The sequence below is a fragment of the Cajanus cajan genome, chromosome 1, assembly GCF_000230855.2.
Source record: "Cajanus cajan strain Asha chromosome 1, NIPB_CcT2T_4, whole genome shotgun sequence".
Classification (NCBI taxonomy): domain Eukaryota; kingdom Viridiplantae; phylum Streptophyta; class Magnoliopsida; order Fabales; family Fabaceae; genus Cajanus; species Cajanus cajan.
This window is the reverse complement of record NC_138517.1, coordinates 87,989,801-88,017,388: the sequence shown is the minus strand read 5'-3', so window position 1 is coordinate 88,017,388 and position 27,588 is coordinate 87,989,801. Positions and strand designations below refer to the sequence as shown.

Below are 27,588 nucleotides of genomic sequence, written 5' to 3'. Positions count from 1 at the left end.
AAAAACTTGAAATTAATAAATTAATCATAATACCAATTATATTAATATACTTTTATTATTTAATATATATTTTTAATTATAAAAACTAAAAGTAAAATAACTAAAATTTAAAATTTTGTACCTATTATTTATACTAATAGAATAAAAATATTTTATATCTTATATTTTATTTAATAAAAATATTTTAAAATTATAAATATTTAGTAGATTTATATTTAATTTTCAAACATTAAAGTATAAGGTAAAATGTCACTATTTTTTTTAATAATTTTTTATATATGTTATAGATAGTAGCAATGATTACTGGCACATCAGTTACTTTTTCATCTTTATCTACTTTTCTTGTTCGGATAGAATTGCCACGTTCACATGACACGCGGTTTCTGTCTTCCTATTATTGAAAGTTATGTATATATATGAAAGCACGATCCACTGATTCTTCATCTGAAGCTATTTGGATTGGTGATTATTAATATTGGTAGGGTAGGTTTCTCAGTTTTTAAGAGTGTGGTTTTAACTTTTACGTATGGATGATGATTTGATTTATTATTATTATTATTATTATTGTGGAGAAGTTGATAGGTTATTGATGTTGATTGTGCAGTGAGATTGGAAGGTAAGAGGCAAACAAAGATGTTGGGAATTTTCAATGAGAAGTTAGTGAATGCACCGAAGGAGCTGAAGAGTCCAGCATGTTTGAATTCATGCAGTAAGGGTAAGGAAAGGGATGAGATGATGAAGGATTTGATGAGATTTGGGAATTGGTGGAATGGTTTGTGGATGAGGTTTGGGAATGGTGATGGTGTGTTAGGTTATGCTCCTTCCATGGATGGCGATCACAATCACAATCAGAGGTTGTTTAGTGTTTTGGATGACATATACTGTGTTTTCTTGGGTGAGCTGCACAACCTTAGCATGCTGAACAAGCAGTATGGGCTATCAAAGGGAGGAAATGAGGCAATGTTTATCATTCAAGCATATCGGACTCTTCGTGATAGGGCTCCATACCCTGCTCATCAAGTCCTCAAAGAACTTGAAGGCTCTTTTGGATTTCTCATATATGACAACAGGGATCGAACTCTTTTTCTTGCATCTGTATGTCTCTTCACTCTTCTCTTTCTATTCTCATTTCACATCACAATCTAATAACCACATCTTCTCAACACTCAACAGGCTTCTAATGCCCATATTCCTCTCTACTGGGGTATTGCACCTCATGCTTCCCTAGTTATTTCTGAAAATCTCCACCTTGTTAAAGCCACCTGTGCTAAATCATTTGCACCATTTCCAACTGGTATGTAATTTTCCACTCATTCAGATTACTACATTTCAAAGGGTGTATTGAAGCCATAACTGGTGTTGAAATTGCAGGGTGTATGTTTCATAGTCAGCATGGTCTCATGAGCTTTGAACATCCAACAAAGAAGATGAAACCAATGCCTCGGATTGACAGCCAAGGGGTTATTTGTGGGGCCATCTTCAATGTTGACTCTCAGTCAAACATCCACCTCATGCCTCGTGTTGGAAGTGAAGCTAATTGGGCCAATTGGATTGGAGATGACAAGCTTGCCTGATCAATCATAGTCATAGTCCAACTTTCTTTTTTAAGAAAAAAAAAAAAAAAACACTTTTGAGTGGTGAAAGGAGTAACCTAATATGATGGAGGTGACTCTTAGCTTTTAGTGCTTTTGGGATATATAGTTTTCTCTTTTGGTTCCATTGTTGTGTACAAATTCATGGTTCAATGTTGAACATGACTGGTAATTTCTAATATCAATAACAAGTTATAGCTTTTTGACTTTTAAATTCTTAAGTGGGTATTTGCTTTCGTTATATGTTGTTAAAATGAAGCAGGGCAGGAGAAATCACGCACGTTAGCACAAATGATATCTTGCTATGTGGTCCTTTAACATAAATTGTGGCTAATAGATCCTTCACTATAATACTAACATTAAAGTATTTGCATACAAATACCATATAAAAGTACAAATTATTTGCATTCCGAAACGTTAGACTAGATATCCTTAACTTGACACTGACTCGTCAGTGCATTGGTGGATGGTTTTCAAGGAAAAGAAGAGACTGAATTATATTTTTGGTAATGATTAAACTATTACTGTTTGCCCGTAATATTTTTATACTTGAATTTAATATATCTATTTTTTGTTATTACACTCAAATTCTTCATTTTTTTTAATTATCACAATTAAGCTTTTCATTGGTTTTTAACGTATTATACTAAAACACTTAAATCTCATTTGCCTCAAATATCTTTCTATAAAATTCTTTAAATAATTTTTTTAACTCTTTTGTGCTCAAGCTTCACAAGTTATATACAAACATAAATACATTTAGAAAGATTAATGTTTTTCAAAACATATATTTATATAAATGAAAATAATACAATACATTAATGAATATAAAATTATTTGAATATATATATCAATGTTCATAATTATTTTAACATATACTTTTAATTATTTAAATACATATATACTAACAGTATATTTAAGAATGTTATACTAAATGACTATGTTCATTATGTTGTATAATGATGCCCAAATGATTTAAAAATGATTTTTCAATTTATTTGAAACAATTTCTTTTATTAATATTTTTTATTATTAATTTATTGATATTACACTTTGTAAAATCAAGTAACTCGTGCGAGGATAGATATATAGTACCTAGGGATGACAATTAAAGTTTCTGCTTGGGATGACAATTAAAGTTTCTGCTTGTGTAAATATGAAACCTATCCAAACCCTACCAAATGTCATCCTTGGATGCTACACTCGTTTAAAAGTATGGTAAAGCTGTAATTCACAACTTCAAACCTGTTTGCTATATTATTGCATGAAAAATTAGTAAACATATACGGTAGATAAGAATATCAACCAAGGCACAATGACCCAAAATACAAACTGTAAAACCACAGTAAATCAATCTATAACTTCCATAAATATAACACTGGCGTATGCCCAGCCCCTACCAGAAATTAAATAAATTATTTTATCAATTTATAGTGTTCTAAAGACAGGAGATAAGAAAAATGCTCAGTTGATTATTTAATTACATAATACATGTGAGTTTCTGTCAGAAGAAATGGACAAACAACTGTTAAGTACACGAACCACTTGCCACTTGCTCTGCTCTTACACACATGCATACAAGTAGTCAATAATACAGATTTAGAAAGTCATTTTCTCTGGGATTAATCAGGGACACCAAAACTTAGTTCCAAAACTCATGCTCACCACTGTCACCAGCAGCTAGCAACCTCTTTCTATGTCCAAAGATTACCATATCCATGCATGAAACATATCCCCAGGGTTATTTGGGAGGACTTACAATCTGCATTGTCAGCTGAATAATTTATAAATACAAGAGAATGTTTGTGCATGTTTGCTAACACCTTTTTTGGAGAAATATTTTCAAAAACTGTCCAAGAAGCTATTAAGAAATAATTCAATGACCTGGAAAAAAGTTATTCTACTCATGGATTGTGATGAGTAGAATAATACTTGAATCCAAGTTTGATTGGTCACTGTTAATGACAACATACTGATAAGGAACATGTCAGGTAATCTACATTCTCCTCTACTGCACAATTCCATCCAGCAGTTCATCTACCTTCAGCTTCTGCAGTTAGCCACAAATACAAGCGATTCTTCTCTTTCCCAAAGAGAAACTCAAAGGACAATTTTGTATTGAAGCTAGCTATACAACTCGAACCCATGTTCCACCACACATTGGACAGCCATGAGCCCAGCGGCTAATCCACCAAATCTCTAGGTCATTTTGACTACGAAGGCTGCTGGCAGATGGTGAGGCAAAAGCACAAGTCTGTCGCAGACATCTTATACACTGTACCAAACAGAGGAAACATGAAGAATGAGAAAATAAAATAATATTTCCACACAGGCAGATAATGAAATTAGGAAATCAGGAAGAAGAATAAAGAGAAATGTCTTTTACTAATATCTGAGCATCATCTTACGAATGGCTTTGTTTACAAATTTGGTCTATGTTAGCTAGATTAACATCTAACACTGGTAAAACTTTCAATCACTCAACATTTACAATGATTGGCAATTAGCAATTTGTCTTGCATCTATCTAGAGAAAACCTGGACATTAAAGATTAAAAAGAAAAACACCTGGACCATACTCAATACCAAGCATTTAATAGTTATAAAACCGTAAGTGCACATATGGACATAAAGCAACACAAAAAACCAAACAAAGTTCCTTGTCATACCTTGTACCAGATCCCATCAGGGCCAGTTTTCCACAATGCAGTGATAACATCTCTTCGAGATCCCATTATACCAAGGTATGCTCCCAGGCCCATGGAAGTGTTCAACCCAAAAGCTGCATCTCGTTCAGACATCCTGCGCTTCCTTGGCAATAAACCATTGGATCCATAGTAGACATCACAATTTTCCAATGAGCTGGAATCAGGTGGATTTAAACTAACAAGTTTTGCTGCATCATTTGCAGAATCTAAATCATCTGGATCAGACCAAGGTCCACCAAACATATTCCTTCTATGCCATTCTTCTGCTGGAGGATGGAGTTCTAGCTCACGTAGTAGAAGACCAGCCGCGTCGGCACCTCTAGGACGGGGCATGTTCTGCATAGACAGTTTTTATTTAGTTTTTGAGGTAAGGTGTCAAACACATTTTAATGCACCCAAAAAGAACAAAGACTTTATTTTATCAAAAGCACAACATTCAATCATCAAATGCTCCTGCATAATCTAACACTGTGCTCCGTCACTAAATCAGAGACAATTTCTATAAAAGGTATCATTACTACAGAAAGACAATAGATCCCTTTCTAGTCCTACTTCACTAACATGTATCACTCTTACATCATGTTTCTAAATCATGAATTAAATAGCATCAGAAATCTGCTGTAATAATATATCATGTTCACAAAACACTAATTATAACATAGTTTTGTTTGTCTCCCAGAAACACTTTGAAATGGGACAAAGAAAGTTACCTGCATATGGGGCCCAAGGGATGCTTCCACAACCTCAGGCAGTACCGTGTAGTTCCCATCAATATAATGCAGCCGAACCTGAATGTTATTACTCCCCACCTGGGAAACTGGCAATGGGTGTTGTAAGCCAGCAGTTCGGCGACATAGATCCATAAGTACTAGAAAAAGAACCTTGACCTGCATTACCAGTGTAGTATGACCATAAGTTTAATTAAAAGTTAGTCTCTGTAAGTACAAGAGAGAATTATGATGACTTCTGAAACATATTTATGTCAGTCATGTATCATTGAAATAGGAGCTTTCAGAGAAGTCAAAATAAAGTTATACCTCTTCAAATGTATATCCTTGGCCAGCATTTCCAGTACCAATTCTTGAACGCCCTGGAGATGGTTCTTCACCTCCTTTAGACGCAGGCACAAGATGACTAACTCGACCTGCCTGACTATCATCTGGCTTACCCACAGTTGACACTGGTTTTGCAATTTCCTCCACCTTGCCAGGAGCAGGAGCATTAGGTTGAGGTTTTTGTGTATTTGTTTCAGCAGTTCTCTGTACACCCCCCACATAGCGGTGTAGTTGTGTTCGCCGAAAGAAAAAACAGAAGAGCAACAGTTGGCATAATCTATGGAGGAAATGACAGTCCCCAATAAGTCGAACTGCAGGTGTTCCTGGAAAAGTTCCTGTATTAATGCTTATGGGCATAAAGGACGAAGGACTGCTGATGGGGGGATTAGGAGCTGGGTTAGATACTCCGTCAGTTGTGCTACTAATCTTGGCAATGGCCCCTTGTACCCAAGCTTGCACTTGAGTGCTTCCACTAGAACTAGTTGTCCCATTTTGACCTCCTGGACAACGTTCTTTTTGCTTTAATTTGGTATGTAATGTAGTTTAGAAGAGAATGATTTTCTTATTCATAGATTTACAATGTGTAGATCAAGGATCAAATTAGATCAGATCCGATTTTATTCTATCCAACCTTCTGAAGGAAAAAAAAAAAATATAACCATATGCGCATGTAATATGAAGAATATAGGTAATGATGATGGTTAAGAGAAATAAAGGTATTCAAGGTATCTAACAACTGAGTCTTTTGTGACAAAAAAAAAAAAAGAGCAACAATTTTTGCTTCTATAGTAGATCCATAATGACAAGATTTTAGAAGTATGGATCTATACAATTTGTTATAAATAAAATCAAACAAATTTTAATATAAAAGAAACTATTCACAAAATCAATACAATATCACATCATTGCACACTTACCCTGACTTGTTGCAGGAGTTGCAGTGCTTTGGGCAGGACTAGCAACCATATTTCGGTTGTTTCCTGTCCCTGCAGTCACAGCATGACTTGCCAATGTCCGGCAGAAACTGGCATAACGCCGCAACCGTGTGATAAAGTGCGAAGCTAGATCAAGAATCGAATCAACATAAGCCTGCGTAATATTTAAGGTTTTAAATAATTATGAGATGTACGTACAGTCAAATGTTAAACAAATTAAAAAAGAAAGTCAGCCTATTTATTGGAAAAAACCCATGTCTCACATCAACTAAAAATAAGACAATTAAAGAGTATATAAGTGAGGAACAATCCTCACCTTATAAGTTGGTTTTGTAAGATTGAGCTAGGTTCTTAACCCATTTTCTAAAATGGTATCTAGCCTAGTTCGACCAAGTAACCGGTGACCGACTCAAATGAGTATTGGTCAAAAAATTGGCAATAGATCCAAGAGTCAGATTTCAAATAATGGAATTGATAGGAAATTCAAGAGTGAGATCATCCCTTGTATCGAAAGTCTCTCTAGAAGTATGGAGGATGTGTCTTGTTGATGTGCAACGGTAGTGCAAATAGACCACCATTGACTAGTTGTGAATGAAAAAAGACTTCCGCTTAAAGGGAAGCGTGACCATGTGGAAGAGACTCACACTTGAGGGGAAGTGTTGAAATTCAAGTATGAAATGAGTCCCATATCGGTTAGAGTTGAGTATGTTGAATAGTATATAAGTGAAAAAGATCCACTAACCTAATGTCTTAAGATTTTGAGTTATGATGTGGTGTCAAATTCACTTATGTGGTTTACTCACTACCTATGAATGAAGTGCTCCCCAATGTAAAACCCCTCGACCCAACAATGATATCAGAGTTATCTAGATCCACTCTAAATAGGTCATTCATTGTTGATACAGCACCAAGCCTAATAATATTGGGCGTGTGGGAGGGTATTGGAAAAAACTCAAGTCTTACCTATTCTAAATCATTAAAAAGGTCGAGGATCACCCACCATTTATCCACATACAAAGCCTAATAGTGCTAGACGTGAGGGGGTATATTGGGAAAAATTCGTGTCCCACATCGACTAGAGATAAGGTAATTAAAGAGTCTATAAGTAGGAGGCAATTCTCACCTTATAAGCCAATTTTGTAAGTTTGAGTTAAACTCTTAAGTCTTAACCCATTTTCTAAGACTATTGAAAAAAGAGAATCAAAGGGTTTAATCATATAACATTCAATAGGTTGGTGGGTACTGATTATTAAATGTGAAAAAAAATTCAGGTCTTTTACTCAAGTTAACATAAATAAATTGTTTGGCAAGTCTAAACCAAACAGAGTATGTGGACTGAACTATGCACTTAACCATTGTTACACCAGAAAGTTGTATCTCGATTTTCTCGATAAACAAAATAAGGAGCACATGATTACAATAGTGACCAAAGCAAACCTGAACACATGGAACTAGCGCAGGTTCAACAGCCACTGCTTCAGGGTCAATGCTGGATAATGTCTCACCAGATACTTGCCATGGATCAGGCACGAAAGCTGAAGGGTTTATCAAAGCAGACTCAATTCCCTTCCCAAGCATATCCAACAACAACCTAGCTTGCATATCCAAAACCATTGCCCTGACCTCTTGAGCATTTGCCCCTTCAAGCAGCCTACACTTTATCCTGTCTAGACTCTGCAATAATACAAAACCAAGTTATTTTTAGCCCAAAAAGTAGCAAACAGCCATTTCCACATGCCTGCATAGAAACACTACAACAAATAGGAGAAACTGATAATCAATGTTGTTTAACTTTATCATAATCACTTTCCCATCTGAAAGACAGAACGGAGATAGTGGAAGTTTTCAAGTGGATATCAGACAGTACTCAAAAGATTTAATATCAGATTCAGACTAGAGTAACATAAATTGAAACAATCCAATGAAATGGCTAAAAGAATAATTAGAAAATGTCAAAGCCAATTTTAAAACTTTGAGGACGGGGTGAGAGGGGAATCTGTGCCAGCTGGAAACATAGTAAAACAAGAAGGCAAACAAAACAGGATGACAACATCATCAAGTGGAAATGAACATCAAGTTGTGTCAGCATAAATAAAGTTGCATAAGAAGCCAATCGTTAAAGCTTGATAGCATAAATCTAACCTCAAATGAAGTGTCAACTATGAGCATTGTAACATCAAATTAAGCACCTTATTATCCAGAAGTTACTCAATGAGAAAAATAATATAAATTGTGGCTATGCTAATGACGTAGAGATAAAATTCCTAATAACAAGTATCTACTGCAAGGTCCATTATCCAGGTAATATTATATCCCTGAAACACTATGAAATAACAGAAAAATAAGACACCCCTAGAGCTAACAATGAAGAAGATAACTGTGAAAAGCGATCGGTGATAGTTCACTGAAATATACAGGACAATACTGTTGTCTGTGCTGAGCAGAAGGAAGAGAATGGAAGTCTGCATCCAAGACTGCAATAACACTGTTAAGTGAAACTGAAACAGAAAGAGAAAAAGAAAAAACTCATCAATATAGAGCATCGATGGCACATTATGCAAATGCTTCACAGTAAAATGCGTACAAGAAACAAAGAAAATTGTATTATCCCTTTTCTCTAATTCCCCTGGCACTAACTTCTATGAGACTAAATAATTTGCACCTACTTACCAATACCATCCTCAGCAGCACTCTGTGTACAGCCCACGGCATCCCACCAATTAACTCCAACTAAAAGGCTCCACCAAAACCTGCTTTCCTAACAGATGTCAGTTAGCAACAAAATAAACCATTGAAAAGGGAAATAAATCACAACCACCACTAAGTGTATGTAAAAATTGAGGATGAGTTAAGATGTCATGTACTGAGAAGGGTTTTGAGAAATCACCTTTCAGCAATTGCACGCTCCCAGTTTGATGAGTTGGTCTTTACCTGACTAGTTGGAATAGCAGGAGGAAGAACCCGGATTATTTTCAATATTGTCTGACCCTTGTTTGTGTCATGCCAAACTGAAGCTGAACAGCAGCTTGTTGAAGAAAAAGCAGGAGCAGCAATTACAGATCCAACACTAATCTGATAATTGTCTACAGGTGCGAAATTTGGACCAGAGAAGATGTGGACTCCACCCCGAAGAAAAGCAATGGCAATTTCACCACCATGAGCAGAGTATACTATTCGTGCAAGTGTCCTAACATCACTTGGAAGATCAAAAGGATCAAAATTGACCCTTTTTGACTTATCAAAACCAAACTCAGATACCTTTTGCATATCTGTGTTAATTCCAACTGCATGTGCTTGATGATTTTTGAAATCATTTGTTGGTGGAATGCTCAGGTCCACTTTGGTCTGCCAAACAGTTTGCATAGGAGGCTGTCCGCCCATACTGGAAGTAGGATTCCCAAATATTGGATGGAGGACAACCTGCTGTAAAGATGATTCCCAGCGTTGCACTCTCCACCCTGTGATTGATGGGCCCTCATCTGGATCATAAGGGGACATGTACTGTCCTACAAAGGTAAGATAATAATACCTATAAATATAGCATCAATTTTATAGCTCAATGATGCACAAGAAACTATCGCATAAATTCAGCCAAACATGAATCACAGCTAGCATTGTCACAAAATCTAGAGATGTAGGGATGGGTCCTTCCAATATGCTAATTTAGTTGGTCACAGCTAGAATGTCCAACTAGTGCAAGGATGAGCAGTCAAAAACTGGAAACACCACTATTTGGAGGGAATATGCATAGCTTTTACATGCTCAATTTGTATCATTTGATATTCAACTTTTTCTTCTCTATTGTGGATATCTAAAGTCCTTTAGTTTCATAACTGATGGCTGCTATTCAAAGGAGAAGTAGTTTGACCACAATGTAAGATACTAAGATCATTTCATCAATTTATTGGTTTCAAATTCAATTACAAACCCATGTATTGCAAAATTAAACATGTCTTTGGCTTTAATTATCATGAGTTATACTTGATTTAATATTATTCAGAATGGTTTTATTTGGAGCTTTAGTATTTTTCCCATCTGTTGAAAGAGCGAAAAATAGATGCAAGAGATGCTGAAATTGTGTATTAATGCAATAATTACAAATAGTTATAGGAGATTTTATTTCTATATACATGACATGATATGGCTATACTGCCATAGATTAAATTCTAATAAGTTTGATTCTAATCAAATATGCCTATAATCACAAAGATCCTACTTAAATAAGGAAACAAAATCATAAAATATAAAGGAAGAATAAATCTTACAAGACCATCATCAGATACTCTGAGATATTCTAAGATATATAAAAATGATATCATCAGATATTTCTCAAATTGTCTAACACCATCAATTGATTGATTAGATCTTAGGTCATAATTCTAATTAATAGTTAGATAAACCAAGTGAAAGCCGATCTCTAATGTCTTCAGCATTGTATAATTACTCCTCACTTGTTATTCATAGTGTTCTTTTGCATTTTCTTTTCAGTTTTTTAGTATTTCTTTTTTGCTTGCATTCCAGTTTCATCAAATGAAGAGTAGTTGGTAATTGATTATTAATTATAACCCTCATGGGAAATTTTTTTGACTTGTCCACTAGATTCAAAAAATTGAAATTTATCTAAAAACTATTAATAAATTGAAGTTTTGAAATTTATAAGATTCAAAAAATTTGATTCTTGATTCATGTGATTCAAATTCAAGCTGGAAAAAAATGTTAATGTTGAACTCGAGTTGAGTTTCAAGATGAACCAAATAATATTGAGCCAAATTGAACTTAACTTAACTCGACTCATTTCCAGCCATAGACTCAATCATAAAAATGTTTAAAATAATTCGGTCAAAAAATGATAAATGTAAATTATAATATGTTCGGAAGAATATATTGAAAAGGAAGGAACAAAATAATGAAGGTATGTCATAGCACTGAACAAATATTAAGTGTGTGAAAAAGATCACGTAAGAATCAGATCCATACCCTCAACTATCACCACAGCTATCACAGAACCACCACAAGTTGGATCAAAGGCTACTGCTGTTACACCAGAACCCCATGTAGTGGTTGCTGCAGATTGAGCTGAAGCTTCAGGACTAACATACGCAGAAAAATTTGAAACTGGTGAACAGTGAAGTGATATAGAATCACCAAGATTTTGGTTTGTCTGGTTCTTCCCTTGTTTTTCTTCAGATAATAGATAATCTTGCCAACTAAATAAATATGCAACTAAAGGTGAAAACCCAGTCCAGTTGGGTGAGTTAAGAGGAGGTGGGACACCGTTGTTGGTACTTGTTCTTGGAGTTACTTGGAAACCATTTCCAGGCCCAGGCATAACCTCCCAAACAACAATGGTGGATGGATTAACAATTGGCACACCTGCCACATGCATGGCACCACTGTCTGTAATGATAGCATCGGCAGCCATAATGCCACTGGGGCCACAACCCAATGGCCCTTTACTAGTGCAAAACCATTTGGGTGGTGTTGCATTCTGAGGAGGCCACTGGGACCAATGAAGTTGAACAGAGCCAGATGAGAACACAGAACAGACACACAGAAAATTGGGCCATTTAGCTGAAACCAAAACAATTCCATGTGTCAGCCACACTAGCATACAGAAATTTTAATATGCATATTGCACTATAATTAGAAGAAGAAGAAAAAAAACTGAACATGTAAAATGAAAGATTAAAAAAAAGCAATGAAATAAAGAGGAAAAACAGGTTCTAAGTTCAGACATTGCCATGGCTGTCACCATTACCACTGCCAACATACAAATTGTGTAATTATGTTAGCAATTAGCATAAGACTAGCAAGCACAGACACAGGACATGATACATACATGGACACAAATTTGGCATAAGAAAAACTCAATCAAAAGTGGAAGGAAGGTTAAGTATACCACTTCAGTTTAAATTATTTGTCTTCATGAAGATACTTTATTGTCAAAATCAGAAAAGCATAATGGAAAATTATTATAATCAAATGTGGAGTGGAAAAATAAGAAGATCAATCGATAGGCCTATGTCCTCTGGTGAAACAGAATCATTCACTATGATCAACTAAGTTACAAAGAGTATCCATGTGACAATCAAACCCAAATCCCAACACAAAACACACACAAGTCCCTCCACTTCCAACATCAAATCCACATGAAAATTCCTTGTTGGATTGCACCATGGAAGATACAATTTTAGCACCTTTTCAGATGGTTCGTTGGAAAAGTAAAAAAAAGAATACACATTATAAAAAAATGACATAAAACAATGTTAATCGTAGTATTTCCTTTGATATCTCATCTATCTATAAATAATAATAATAATAATAATAATAATAATAATAATTAATAAATAAATAAATAATAGGTTAAATTGTATTTTTGATCCTTCTATTTTTATAGATCCATAATCTTGGTCTCTCTATTTTAAAATAAAGACATTTAGTCTCTCTATTTTTAAAAATAAAGGAATTTTGATCCTAAGACCAATTTGATCATTAAATTATGATGTTTTTTTGATGATACGATACTACTTAAATGACGTAATATTTAATGACATGACACATGAATATAAAATTAAAAAATAACAAACAAAAGATCTTCATTTATAAATATTTTTCCGAATGACTCATTTATTTTATTAATAAAAAATTTATTTGCATTTTTTTTAGTTTTTTTTTTATATTTCTAAATATCATGTTACTAAATGTCATATCACTTAAGTATGAGTAAATATTAAAATATAACAATTAATAGATGTCAATTTGTTAGGAAGACCAAAATTCTGTATTTTTAAAATTAGGTCTAAATGTCTCTATTTTAAAATAAAAGGACCAAAATTGGATCAATTGAAATAGAGGGATCAAAAATGGTTAGCATAAATAATATAACTTCTTCCTTGCATAAATTCCCTCCAAAAACTCCCTCCTAAATATTTCTAGATGTAACTCCAAAACTTTCCTTCAAAAACTTCCTCCTAAATATTACTATATATATAAATGTCATTATAAAAAAAAATTGTTAGTGAATAAATTTTTTTTTGACACCATTATTGAATATAATTAAAAGCAAACAAATATATCAAAATAATTAATAACTCAATAATTCACAAATAATTAGTAAATATATTTTATGTAAAAGAAAACTAATTTTAAAAATATTTCGACTAAATCAAAAAAATAAAATATATATTAATATTTGTCATAAGTCTATATCTTTACTTAGACAAAGCCAATTTTTTATTTATTTATTTCTGCAAAATCCAATCTTTATACATTAAAAAGATTATTTCCACATAATAAAAGGAAAAAATTGGATAAAAGTATTTTAATAATTACTAATCATTATTAAATTTATGCAAGATTCAATTGTTATACATTATAAAAATTATTTCCGCAAAATAAAAGAAAAAATTGGATAAAAATAAATATATATTTTATGTAAAAGAAAACTAATTTATTTGTCAAGATTTTGACAGATTCGACTAAATTAATATATATATATATATATATATATTAATATTTATCATAGTGCATATTTTTACTTTTATACCAAATAATAAATTAATAATTTTATATAAAAAATATTTTGTGCAAAATAAACGAATTAAATTGAATAAAAATAAATATTTGGACAGAAAATCTAATTACTACTAGATTTTAAAATTAAAATAAAAATATAAATTATAAACTTTTTTAATAAAACTAGATTAAGATAACTTTCTGAAAAATTAATGAAAATAAATTGAATTGAATATATAATTAATTTCCACAAAAAATTGATTTGACAACAAAAATTAAAACTCCTAATTTAGTGTATTCATTGTTTAGGGTTTAAGGTTCACACACACACACACACACACACACACACACACATATATATATATATTGATTTTTAAATATAATTTAAAAACTGCTATTTTTAAATTTAGACCAGAACATGTCAGTAAAGTTCAATCAAGTTGTATAATTCTGAGCATTCTGAGTTGTATTCATTATTATATTTTAATATTTAAGGAGTTTTTATATTTATATGCTTTAAAACCAATATTAATTAGTATAACGTTTAATACATTGAATTTTGTAATCATTCATTTTCTATTAATTGAATCGTCTCTGTTATATTTCATTAACTGAAAATTATAATTATAATTATAAAATGATATATATTTGTAATCGAAAACTTTGTGTATAGAGGAGTTAAAATTTAAATTTGTACTCTTTTTTTTTTGTTATCCATGTTTTCATTATTAGGTTTTATTACTTTATCCTACTTGGTTTTTTGTGTGGAAGGAAATTCAAGTCTTTTTTTTTTTCTCTAATGACTTTCATGAAATTAAAGAATAAGCACAATTTTATTAACTTATATAATATAAAAATTAATACAACTTATATAACAACTATCTTGATGGAAAAAAATTTAAATATCATATCATACAGATTACTAAAATATTCCGAACATCACCTGTGTAACAAATTTAGTCTGTTAGAGTGAACAACTTTACTGAAAAAAAAAATGCTAATCATAATAGCAAATGAAAAAAGAACTGACCTGCAGTTTGATTTTGTTGTGAAAGAAACTTTTCTTCAAACGTTGACCTTGAATTGGCAGGAGCACTTGGTTTAGATGAAAGCCACCTATACTGATTTTTTTTCAATAAACAATTAATTTGGATCAAAAAAAGATCAGAATCATCAGATTGAATTATACAAGATCCATGTGTGTGTGCGCATGATTGCTACAGTATAATGTGCTGAAAATTTAAACCACAGAGAAATAATCTGCATACCAGGGACACCCCTGATAACCACTTTGTAACAACTGCAATATCTTGCCGCCACTCGTGCTCTTGCAGCCAGCAGCTAGTATCAAGTACACGATTAGCTGGCCCCTGAATGGACAAGAAATCAGTAATAAATAAACGAGAAAAGCGCACATGGATAATGGAAAAGCCAGAGAAGGTTAAAGTTGGGCAAGAGATCAACCCACAGGCATACACGAGCATTAAGTCAATTACAACAACCTCCTTGTAGGACTAGGGTATAATACATAGCTGAAGGTCCCATTCTGTGATTTAGAAAAACCACCTAAATAATACAGACAGCTATTGAGTTTGGGGTAAGTTTTAGCAACATGTTTTCTTTTACAGACGAACGACAAACTTAGTAACTAAATCTATGGCCACATAAAAATCTGACAGAGCACTTGCAATTATACTACACAACCATGTATACAAGAAACTGTGATAGTAGTAGTATCCACTTAAGTAACTCTCGCTTACTTGAGATGGTTGAGTCCAAATAGTTACTCTCCCATGGAAATTTGCTATCAATAATGCACGGGGACAACAGGTGGGAGACCACTCAATGAACTGGACAGAATCACGGGGAGAATCTGTGAAGGCATACAGTGCAAATGATCAAATTTCGAAATTTATATATGTATGCATCATATATAGTGAAGTAGTTCATTTCAGAAACTAAAAGCACAGAAAAAATAATAAAAGAGATAATAAAGAGCAAAAAATGTTATTCTCATTAAATGAATATGTCTTCAAGCAAAACAAAGCAAACATTCCCACATTTGAGGGCCGGAGCAGATGAGATAATTGATTATAGTTATTCCACCTCTGCTACTGTTATAGATGACTTCAATTTCCTAGATTTTCTAAACTTTATCATATAGATTCAATTTATCTACTTTTTTTATTATCTTGCCAATATTACAAATGAGATGTAATTTATAAATATATATATATATATATATATATATATATTCCATGGAAAATGGTTATAATAATAATGATAATGACAACAATCTTTCGAATATTGTCGTCATGAAAATCTTTCACACTTTTCTATTGATATTAGTTATATTGCCCCTCTGATTGTCAAACAACACCATATAGACTTGATCACTATTACAACCACAAACATGTGGACAGATGTGTCAATAACATCTGAAATCTGATGATATTCCGATCAAATTGGTTATAATAATAACGATAATGACAACAATCTTTCGAATATTGTCGTCATGAAAATCTTTCACACTTTTCTATTGATATTAGTTATATTGCCCCTCTAATTGTCAAACAACACCATATAGACTTGATCACTATTACAACCACAAACATGTGGACAGATGTGTCAATAACATCTGAAATCTGATGATATTCCAATCAAATTGGTTTAACTCAACATATAAATGTGTCAAAACCAAAAATTCTGAAAGTTAAAATATGTCTTCTTTGCTTTCATCTTGAGGCCTTATACCTGAATTTACATTCCCAGATTCCTTGATTAACATATGCAGGATTACAATGTCGAACAGCACATGAATTTAGCAGAACCTTTATGTTGGTAATGTGATAGGAAACCACTAATTACCGAGGGGTATATTAGGAAGGAGCACAGAGAATCCAAGCCTTTGAATATATCAGATGCAAAAAAGACAATCAAGGGGTATTGAAATCCTCAGGTAGGAAAAATTGATGTAACAGATTACTAATAAGGCAATCAAGGGGAGAGGGCAGGGTTTCTAATATACCCTGCATCATTTGTTTCTGTTTGTGTTTCAGTATTTACCTTTCATTGTAAATCCACTCACAAGTGTTAACAGTAAACCGACATCAGTATCCGCAGAAGAATAATACTGAGGGCTTATTAAATTTTAGTTTGACTGCATTACTATCATAATGAAATTGAAAAGGACAAACACCTAATTTTACCATTGTTAAGTCAATTCTGCATTCCTGTTGAGTGTAAAATAAGATCAAACAACACCAATAGAACAGCAAAACTACAACATCCATGGTTATAAAAGAAAGGAATGACATCAAAATACCTGCAATGACATTAAATACTGCACATTCAGTCGGCCTCTCTGGGATCACAATATGTATAGGGATCCAAAATGGTGGATTTCCAGTTGAGCTTTGGGAAAAAGAAACACTAATAGCCATTACAAAATTGCCAGCAAAAGCAAACATACAAGGGCGTCAGCAAGCCAAAGTAACTACTGGGTACATACAATTAAACAGGGTTTGACATCATATGGGACTGTTTGTCTATATAAATTTAATACTTGAACAAATATTAGAAACATATGTAATAAATGATATAAGTATTAGACATCATTAGGCTAAGCTTATTTCGCATGTGAACAAGTTTGTTTGCCATAAGGCCTATTCATTCAAATTTGCTTGTGGGTCTGTCTAACAAATAAATATGCCAATAAGATGCATATAATATATGTGTTGATATTTATCAGAAGGTCTGGTTGCATCCCTTCTCAACACATTTTTTCTGAACCTTTTACAATATTACTTTAAAGAAGACAACAAGCAGGGCAAAACTTGAAGTTGATTGGCAAATTCATTTGCCAACAAATGAAGAAACTGGTTAAGAGCAAGAAAAATATTATGTAAACAAATATAAAAATAAAAAAATAAAAAAAAAGTTCCAAGAGACAGTCACATAGATAAATATTATATCCCACAACATCTTTTCCTAGTGCTTCTTCTGGTCTGAGTATCATCATATCACATATATAATAGAATAAAAGCAATTAAGGAAGTTTGAATTATGAAACATTAAGAAATCATCTTGAATTTATCCATAAATTCTAAAATGCAATGGGTCCTCAAAATAATCTAATATGTTTTCCGTCAACTATCAGTTATCCAAACCAATAGGCATTTTAAACAAAACATTTAGGGCATAGTCAAAGATTTTTCAGGCAGGAAACATGATCAATGGATAAAACTAACCTTGGAATTCTTGCACACGTTTCAGAAGCACAAGCTATAGCATTCAGTTTTCCACACCAGGAAACGACACTAGGAAAAAAAAATCAATAAGTTCTTTCAAAAAAGGATAGCACCAGAATTAGTATAGCATAAAGGGCCTAAAAAATAATATGCAAACAAATTCATTTTACACAAAATGCTTGGAAAATCAAATACATAATCTCAATTTTACACCAACTGACTCATAATTCATAAACAATGTGATACGTGATGTATCAAGGTACCTGCATAAGAAACAGAGAAATGGCAGAGAAACAAAAGTAATATTGCTGAAATGAGAGCCAGGCTCCCCCAAGTCAGAGAAAGGTTCTCTTGACTCCAAATTCTTATTTCCAATTCTGACATAATCTCCCACAAATGATTCCCCAATCCCTATATAACAGAATCACATAGCACTCCCTCTCTCTCTTCTAACCGACTCTTCAGCAAAAGACAATTAGGCCCCATACTGTTTGGACCTTCGATGATAAGTCTTAAAAGGCTTGTCCCACTTAGAATGTATATTCCTATCAATACCACCATCTATGAAAGTTGCCTTGTCCTCAAGGCAAAAATTGGGATATTTCTCTTTGATAGAAGCTGCCTTTTCCCAAGAGGCTTCCTCTGCAGGTTGTGATTTCCACAGATCAGCCATTCTTCAACTGAGTCTCCATGGTACTTGCTGACCCTGGTAGCTAAAACAGCTTCAGGACTTGGGAATTCAGATTCAGTAACAACCAGTCCTGGAGGTAAGGTAGTAGTAGCCGACCCACTCTTCACGGACCTTTTAAGCTGCGAAACATGAAAAAATGGGTGAATACGAGCAGAGTTTGGAAGCTGAAGTTTGTAGGCCACCTCTCCCACACGTGACAACACTTGAAAGGGTCCATAGTAACGAGGGGACAACTTGGGATTGATTCTTCGAACAACAGATTGTTGGCTATGAGGACGAAGCTTCACAAACACCCAATTTCCCGGAGCATAAGTCACATGCCTCCTATGAGCATCAACATATTTCTTCATTGTCAGTTGAGCCCGATGCAAATGGTATTTGAGTTGGCGAAGAGCCTCGTCACGGTCCATGAGCATTGTTGCTACAGCATCCACCTTAGTTTCCCCATTCAAAAAACAAAGCACAGTGGGGGGAGAGCGTCCATAAACAATCTCAAAGGGTGATTTACCAGTTGCAGAATGAGTTGAGGTATTGTACCAGAATTCTGCCCATGACAGCCACGTATACCATTTGGAGGGGTGCTCTGAGGCAAAGCAACGGAGGAATGTCTCTAAACAACGGTTAACCACCTCGGTCTGACCATCTGTTTGAGGATGGTAAGTGGTGCTCATGCGCAACACCGTTCCCTGAAGGCAAAATAACTCACTCCAGAATTTACTGAGAAAAAGAGGATCCCTATCACTGATAATAGACTTTGGGAATCCATGTAATTTAGCAACACTCTTGACAAAAGCTTCTGCCACTGTTCGAGCTGTGTACGGATGCTTTAAGGCAATGAAATGGGCATATTTAGATAAACGATCCACTACCACCAGAATCACTTCATGCCCCTATGATCGGGGTAAGTTGGTAATAAAATCAAGGGAGACATCATCCCAAATAATCTCTGGAATAGGGATAGGTTGGAGTAAACCTACAGGAGACATTGCCTCATACTTATTGCGTTGACACACATCACACTGGCGTATGTACGCCATAATTGATGCCTTCATGCCTTTCCAAAAGAAAGAAGAAGCTAACCTCTTATATGTCTTAGTGAATCCAGAGTGTCCCCTTGTAACCGTGTCATGATACTCAGCTAAAAGGGAGGGAATCAAAGCAGATGATTTAGGCAACATTAGGCGACCATTGAAAAATATCAAACCATCCCGAAGCACATAGTGGGGGGTTGAGTTCGGGTCAGATTGCAAGATTTGGATCAAACGGAGCATTTCTGGATCATTCTGAACTTCTGTTCTGACCTTGGGAAAATCAACCCAAAAAGGGCTTATACTGATAGTATTAATTTCAGGAACGGAATGTTTACGAGAAAATGCATCAGCAACCTTTTTGTCAGGACCAGGCTTGTATATGACCTCAAATTGATACCCCATGAGTTTAGTCAGCCAAAATTGTTGGTCAGTTGTGGTGAAGCGTTGCTGAAGGAGATGTTTCAAACTCCGGTGGTCTGTGTAAACTTTGAAGCTCCTCCCCAAAAGATAATGCCGCCAGTGATGAACAGAGAGTGCCAGAGCCATAATTTCCTTCTCATATACAGATTTTGACATAGTGCATGGTGAAAGAGCCTTACTAAAATAAGCTATGGGTTGCTTATCTTGCATCAAGATTGCTCCGAGACCATGACCAGAAGCATCACACTCATTGAAGAACTCCTTAGTGAAATCAGGTAACACCAAAGTTGGAAAAGAGGATAATCGTTGCTTGAGGCATTCAAAAGCATTCACCTGAGTCGGACCCCAAAAGAAACCCTCCTTCTTAGTAGTTTCAGTTAATGGTTGAGCCAACTTGCCATAATCCTTAATGAAACGTCGATAATATCCCGTAAGACCTAGAAAACCACGCACATCCTTCACATTGTGCGGGGTAGGCCAATCCATCACAGCCTTCACCTTAGATGGATCCATCTCAACACCTCTCCCAGAAATTATATGTCCCAAATAGTCAACAGAGGACAAGCCAAAGGAACATTTCTTGTGATTTGCCACAAATTGATGGGAAGATAACAAGCTCAACACATCATGGAGGTGGGAAATGTGGGACTTCCAATCTGGACTATAAATCAGAATGTCGTCAAAGAAGACTAGAACGCACCTACGAAGAAGAGGGCAGAAGACCGAATTCATGGTGGATTGGAACGTTGAAGGGGCATTGACCAATCCAAACGGCATGACCAAATATTCATAGTGACCCTCATGGGTCCTAAAGGCAGTCTTATGGATATCCGTCTCTTGCATTCGAATTTGATGAAAACCTGACTTAAGATCAATCTTGGAGAAGAATCGAGACCCATGTAACTCATCAATTAACTCACTAATTGTTGGTATCGGGTATTTGTCCAACACTGTCACCTTGTTCAAAGCTCTATAGTCCACGCACATGCGCCACGAATCATCTTTCTTTTTAACTAATATAACTGGACTAGAAAAAGGGCTCACTGAATGACGGATTAATCCTTCAGACATCATTTCTCCCACTTGTCTTTTTATCTCATCCTTGTGATGATAGGCATATCTGTAGGGTCTGACACTGACTGGTTTGGAACCTGGTAACAGTGTAATTGAGTGGTCATGAGTACGTTGTGGTGGCAGTTCCTTTCTTGTTGCAAAAACAGAGGCATGTTGCTCTAAAACATGCTGCCACGCAAGATCATCAGCAAGGGAGAGGACTTGGGAGTTCACTTGATAGAGAGTAACATCCTCCATTGCTACCCCATGTAGAAAGCCTTGCAGAGCCGGAGAACGATGGATGTCCTTAAAGTGATGAGCATTCAATGTGATCAATTGGCCATTGTCCTCAAAACTAATCGTTTTCTTCTGCCAATCCATTGTTGTTCGTCCAAATTTCTCGAGCCATTCCACTCCCAAAACAATATCCACGCCGCCCAAGTCTAATACATATGCGTCCATCATAATTGTGTAACGACCCAACTTCACACGTAGTTCTCTACAAATTCCTTGAGACGAACACGTACTTCCATTACCAAGTCCAACAGAAAATGCCTTTGTTTGCATGACCTCCAAATTCAAAGAACTCACCAATTCCCGTGCAATAAAATTGTGACTCGCACCACTATCAACCAAGAGAAGGATGGGGTATCCGGCCAACACCCCTTCTAACTTGATGGTTTTGGATCGTGCCAACTCTCCTAGATCCAAGGCGTAGTAATCCAAAACTTGACAGGCCATGTCTTGAACATCTATGTTTGGTTGATCCTCGCGGATGGTTGATGAATCGGGGCTAGGCACAACCTCATCCTCTTCACCTTCCCAAATAAGAAGGCGCAAGTGACAATCCAGACAGACATGGGTTGGACTCCACTTACCACCGCACTTGAAACAGAGGCCCTTATTTCCGCGTTCCATTAATTCTGGATAGGAGAGGTTACGAGTATTGGACCGAGAAGAGGTTGGTCCAGGAGGATTGGGTCCAAATCTAGAACCTCTATTATGTGATTCATTAGAGCCACTTGCAGATTGGGCTCCACTAATAGGCCCATTAACGGAGGAACGAGGAGAACCTGACTTACTTTGCAGAGTGGGTTGTCTCCATCCTAAAGTGCTCCCATAAGTGGTGACTCGATCCAATTTTCATTCAATCAAACGAGCAACTGATATTAGACGATGACGATTGGGAGGTTCAAACGTCAACACTTCCAAGCGTATCTCCTCACGTAAACCCCCGAGGAAAAACCCCATGTATTGCTCCTCAGTGAGAGGGGAAATTTGTGCCGTGAGGACCTCAAAAGCTTCTACATATTCATCAATGGTGGCTGTTTGGTGAAGCAACTTGAGTTGGGAGAATAGATTGCCAAACTGATTGTCACCATAACGTTCCAATAGTGCGCGTTTGAAGGTGGCCCAAGTCAAATGAGGATCGGAATCACTCAATACCTTGAACCAATGTCATGTCATCCCGTCTATGGAGATTTGAGAAAGATGGATTTGCATATCCAGTGGGGTATTCTGAACCGCAAAGTAGGTTTCAGCCTTCGCGATCCAACCGACAGGGTCCTCGCCGTTGAACGAAGGGAGTTCGACACGTTTGGATGATAAACAATAATCGGGGGTCGTTGAAGAGCCTGTTGGTGAGGAAAAGATCGCAGTAGAATGGGTTGTTGCGTTTCTGGTGGAGGAAAATCACGGCATCGTTTTGCGCATTTCTGTGCACATGGTAGCCATAGATTTAGACAACTCAGTGACAGTTGTAAGAAGAGAGCTCAGTTGGGATGATTGCTCTTTCAAGAGCTATTCATGGGATTTAACAATGGATTCAATAGAAGCAATCTTGGACTCGGCATTGTCGATGCGTGATGCTATTCTCGTTTGCATACGATATATGGAAGTCTCTCAATGAAAGCACCAATGATACGTGATGTATCAAGGTACCTGCAGAAGAAACAGAGAAATGGTAGAGAAACAAAAGTAATATTGCTGAAATGAGAGCCAGGCTCCCCCAAGTCAGAGAAAGGTTCTCTTGACTCCAAATTCTTATTTCCAATTCTGACATAATCCCCCACAAATGATTCCCCAATCCCTATATAACAGAATCACATAGCACTCCCTCTCTCTCTTCTAACCGACTCTTCAGCAAAAGACAATTAGGCCCCATACTGTTTGGGCCTTCGATGATAAGTCCTAAAAGGCTTGTCTCACTTATAATGTATATTCCTATCACAATGAACCATGAAAAACCAACCAACATTGTCTTAGGAATCGTTATGACTTGTGAGGTAATACTTGCATGCTCAGCCAGTCATAGGAATGACGACTAAGCACGGGCCAAAAGCAGCATCCACAGAATAATGAAGAACATCCACAGAAGCTTATCATCTACATATTTTCTACTTCCCAATGATGTGTATTTAAATATAAGGGAGAGATGAAGAATTGAAGATTGTTCAAGCTTATATTGATATGGACACAAATAAAAAAAGTTTAATTCTATTTCAGACAATAAAAGATGATAAAAAAAAATTCTTCCTGAAAATGATAGCAAAAGCATAACCATGGACTCATGCAGTGCCCTCATGTAAGAATGAATGAATCTACTACTATTGAAATGAAAACAATTTGGCACTAAAGACAAGACGTATAGTCTATGTTGATTTCAAAGCAATATAAGAAGGTAATGTCTTTACTGGCAGTACAGTCTCCATAAATATATTACTCTAACAATTTGGAACTCTTGAAATTTGGATTTAGGTCTAACTCAACCCCAAAAACTAGCTCAATATGTAAAATCGTGGTTGGCCGGTTTAGCCCACAAGTTGCGACTGATTTTGACGGCTCTACATATTACCCGTTGATGTTGGTTCTCTAACAGAAACAATCAAAGAAATATGCGGGAAAAATATAAAAATTGTAGCAGAAGATAAAGACCAGAATTTTTCTCAATCCACATTTTCACTTTTCAAGGAAAAGTGGAAAACTACATTATACATTTTATATTGGCTTAATTGCACATTTTGTAACCAAACTATTTTCTTTGTATGTTTTACAACTCAACTTACATAATTTCACACATTTTGCCTTGATGTTAAATGTCAGTTAAATTTTAAACGGTCTGATGAAGTGTTTGTGACTAGGCACATAATTTCGTACATAGTTTCACACATTTTGCCACAAACACATCGACACGTCATTTAAAGTTTAATCAACATTTAACATCAGGGAAAAATGTGTGAAATTATATAAGTTGGGCAGCAAAATGTGCAAATAAAAAGTTGGGTAACAAAATCCACAAAATTGTAAAAAATTGGGGCAACATGTGCAGCTAAGCCTTTATTTCTCCATGATTCCTCTGCCCAAAACGTTGATATCTGCTCTTTATTTTCTGAAAATGTGATTTTATTAAAAGGAAAACATATTAGGTATCCTCCAAAATAAGTATCCCAAACTAAAAGGTCATCCATATGAGGTGAACAAAATCCAGAAGACATAAAAGGATATTTTCAGACATGAAGCATTAATTGGAACCCCTTTTGCACTTGATTCTGTTTGCCTGTCATCCTATCAAAATACAGTTATAAATCCAATTTACAGTTTTACTGATTCTATTCATTCAGAAGCACTTTCTTCTTGACAAACCTATCTGGTAGTCAAAGGCTTCTTCTAGGTCAAATTTTCTGTTTGGGCTGAATATTTAACAGTATTAATATTAAATGAGACAATACAGATTTGCAGACCACACATCGATGCTTCTATACCACCTAATGTTAATGAATTGTGTCTGAGGTTAGTTTAAAAGTAGGTACCATATTTTTTACTACTATGTCAATCCTACCGATTTAGAGAAGTTTTTATGACACATATCAGTGGATTTGGATAAGGATGATAGAACTTTATTTTGTAGCAGTTGGCATTTTATGCTGTTCTCTGGTGTATTTGGTTTCAATGAAATGTCTGGGTTTCCTAGGGCATTGCTTTCCTGTACATACATTATGGGACAGGATTATATCTGAGGCTTCTTAGTAGTAAATGGTCTTTTGAGACACTCTTTTCAGCAAATATCTTCCATTGACATGCTGAGAAATAAGAGAGTTATTATGTATCAATACTTCCTGTGTATTCCCTTAACTCAATTCTCTTCTTTCAGCAACCACAAAATATAAATGATAAAGAAGCACTTTGAAGTTTCCTAAGCCCATGGCCAAGGCAAGCCCCTAGGCACCTCTTGAATACAGTTTTGGACGGATACTTTCCGAAAATTACCACAACAATTACAAGTTTGAACTTTAATTTAAATCAAGCACAATTTCATTGACTATTGAAACTCAATATTTAGCATTCTTTTTTCCTATATAATTAGAAGACCAGTGGTATTCCATCATTTTCTTCCTACTCTTCACTGGCAGCTTCATTTCTATTAAGCAGCTTTACAACAGCAATGAAATTTATTTCTGGTTCCTATCCTCCCATAATGCCATATGTTCAATCTATATCAGAATCTAGGCATGATGAGACTAAGACGTCAATCCCAATGAGGGCCCGCAACTCAGATACATCTCAGAGACAAGAATCGCAGCCATAAATGTCCCTTGATCCTGTATACCTTGAGGTTGGATCTGGGATCCAAATCTCATTATCTGCGTGGCCTAAATCAGAAAACAGAGTAGTTGAATTTTCTATTCTTCGGACTTCTTACCACAGTATAAGGGGACCCTCTGTTATCAACTACACACAAAGGTTTCAAATTGGAGTAACAATTGCAGTTGCATTTTCCAAAACCTTGACTATACACAATTCGCCCTCAATACTTTAGATTTTATGATGCCTTGGCAGACTTGAGTGCACAAGCGCCTTCGCAGGTATATCACCCCTATGCTCAGTTGCCATCATCACTGTTCACGAAGATCACACCATTAGAGTAAGACTCAAGTGTCATCTCATACCTCAGCTCTAAACACCATACAAGAGATTTTAAGCAGAATATCATCAATTCCTTTGACAGCATTGCACATGTTTTTGATATTCTTCCCTTGTATAAGCACCAAATCCAGAACTTTTTCTGAAGAGAAATACTAAATATTATGAAACTCATTCAATTAAAATTGTACATCAACTGGTTGGCATGATTTCCATCAAACCTTTATTTTTCCTTTAATCTTCATTTTATTATTTAACCAATTATATGCAGGCACTTTTTCTTTCTTAGTCACCAGTTCATGCATTAATCTTTCGTATTATTTAGCAATCCTCTTTTCCGAATGTAATCTACAAACCCAATATTTCCTCCTTTTGTTTCCACCTTTACCCTTTCATTTAAGAGTTAATCACTTTTTTTTTACACTGGCAACCAATCATATCTTTTAATAGTGTCATGTCAGTTGCTTATTTAATGAAATAATAACAAAATAAGCAACTTTAAAAGATATGATTGGTTGCCAGTGTAAAAAACTTTACACTGACAGTGTATGGATGATTAACTCTTCATTTAAACACACCGGAATACTTTAATAAATGCGAAAGCATGCCACCTATAAACAATAAAAAAAAGTTCAACCTATAAATATTTTCATTGCCAACATCCATGCACAATCAGCATCAGGATTCATGATCATCTTTAGTTTAACGAATCAAACTCCCCTGCTTTGTTAGTCGATACACAGCCAACTCTTGAAGGCAACAGATAAATTAAGTTGTTGAGCAGGAAGTAAAAACACAGCAAAATCTTACTATTGTGGATATGATTATCCCAAGTTCAATGACAGAAAATAGTAAAGGCAAGGTAGCTATTTGCGATCTAATGGAAGTTAGTTAACTAATTAGTAGTGAAACACAAGGTCCAACGGCGATAGAGTAAAATTGAGGAAATGCAAAGAAAATAGAGGCAGTGCAGCGAAGTGATACCTGAAATTGCGACAAATTTCAGGGACACTCATTTTGTAGAGCAAATTGGAGTTATGTTGGTTGAGCTTAATGCAAAAGACGGTGGCAGGAGCGAGCGGTTCTTGCTCCATTGGATCCTCTTGTTCATTATTCTCGGAACCCTCTTCTGTCGCACCAATTTCATTCATAGTTATACGCCAACGCTCAAGAGTAAATGAGGCTGCAAGTGCCCCAAACTTCCAATTGAAGGCGACAGAAGAAGAGCAACCAAAAAGGAAATGGTCAGAAAATAAGCTAACGGAGTAAAACAATTCTACTCTCTTACTATTTACTATCTACTATCTATGGGCGTAGAAAGCCCATCGATACTATAACATTGTTTTACTCGAAACAATTTGCTGTGTAAAAGATTTGCATTGTGATGGGGATTCGGGGATTTGAAATGCTTCTTATCTA

At 35.2% G+C, this 27,588-nt stretch overlaps 2 protein-coding genes across 7 annotated transcripts; one reads left to right on the top strand and one right to left on the bottom strand.

Annotated features, from left to right (window-relative positions):
- The first annotated feature begins 329 nt into the window (after positions 1–329).
- LOC145953109 (stem-specific protein TSJT1-like) lies at positions 330–1,806 on the top strand. 3 transcript variants are annotated; one of them, XM_083066766.1, is made up of 4 exons: positions 330–478; positions 605–1,095; positions 1,174–1,294; positions 1,372–1,806. In XM_083066766.1, the coding sequence occupies exons 2-4, from the start codon at positions 634–636 to the stop codon at positions 1,572–1,574; spliced, it is 786 nt and encodes a 261-aa protein (XP_082922892.1). In that variant the 5' UTR covers positions 330–478; positions 605–633; the 3' UTR covers positions 1,575–1,806. The 3 variants fall into 3 exon arrangements, with proteins under 3 accessions (XP_082922892.1, XP_082922884.1, XP_082922889.1); XM_083066758.1 differs by having other exon boundaries at positions 339–483; XM_083066763.1 differs by lacking the exon at positions 330–478 and having other exon boundaries at positions 493–1,095.
- A 1,132-nt stretch (positions 1,807–2,938) lies between these two features.
- On the bottom strand, positions 2,939–27,564 carry LOC109803480 (mediator of RNA polymerase II transcription subunit 16). Of its 4 annotated transcripts, none has more exons than XM_020365081.3 (16): positions 27,154–27,564; positions 18,055–18,123; positions 17,130–17,236; positions 15,565–15,677; positions 15,073–15,174; positions 14,835–14,925; positions 11,267–11,860; positions 9,177–9,795; positions 8,960–9,039; positions 8,705–8,787; positions 7,727–7,963; positions 6,272–6,443; positions 5,337–5,677; positions 5,010–5,186; positions 4,261–4,635; positions 2,939–3,867 (listed from the first exon to the last, which is right to left on the bottom strand). In XM_020365081.3, exons 1-16 carry the CDS (start codon positions 27,318–27,320, stop codon positions 3,721–3,723), a joined length of 3,474 nt encoding a protein of 1,157 aa, XP_020220670.2. In that variant the 5' UTR covers positions 27,321–27,564; the 3' UTR covers positions 2,939–3,720. The 4 variants fall into 4 exon arrangements, with proteins under 4 accessions (XP_020220670.2, XP_020220668.2, XP_020220669.2 ...); XM_020365079.3 differs by having other exon boundaries at positions 5,337–5,854; positions 27,154–27,562; XM_020365080.3 differs by having other exon boundaries at positions 5,337–5,854; positions 17,130–17,218; positions 27,154–27,562.
- Positions 27,565–27,588: the final 24 nt, after the last annotated feature.

Coding starts and splice junctions, on each gene's coding strand:
- LOC145953109 (XM_083066766.1), top strand. CDS start 634: ATGTTGGGAATTTTCAATGAGAAGTTAGTGAATGCACCGAAGGAGCTG. Junction 1,096..1,173: donor GAACTCTTTTTCTTGCATCT/GTATGTCTCTTC, acceptor AACACTCAACAG/GCTTCTAATGCCCATATTCC. Junction 1,295..1,371: donor ATTTGCACCATTTCCAACTG/GTATGTAATTTT, acceptor TTGAAATTGCAG/GGTGTATGTTTCATAGTCAG.
- LOC109803480 (XM_020365079.3), bottom strand. CDS start 27,320: ATGAATGAAATTGGTGCGACAGAAGAGGGTTCCGAGAATAATGAACAA. Junction 11,861..14,834: donor ACAACAAAATCAAACTGCAG/GTCAGTTCTTTT, acceptor TTTTGGTTTCAG/CTAAATGGCCCAATTTTCTG. Junction 8,788..8,959: donor TGCTGCTGAGGATGGTATTG/GTAAGTAGGTGC, acceptor TTTCTGTTTCAG/TTTCACTTAACAGTGTTATT.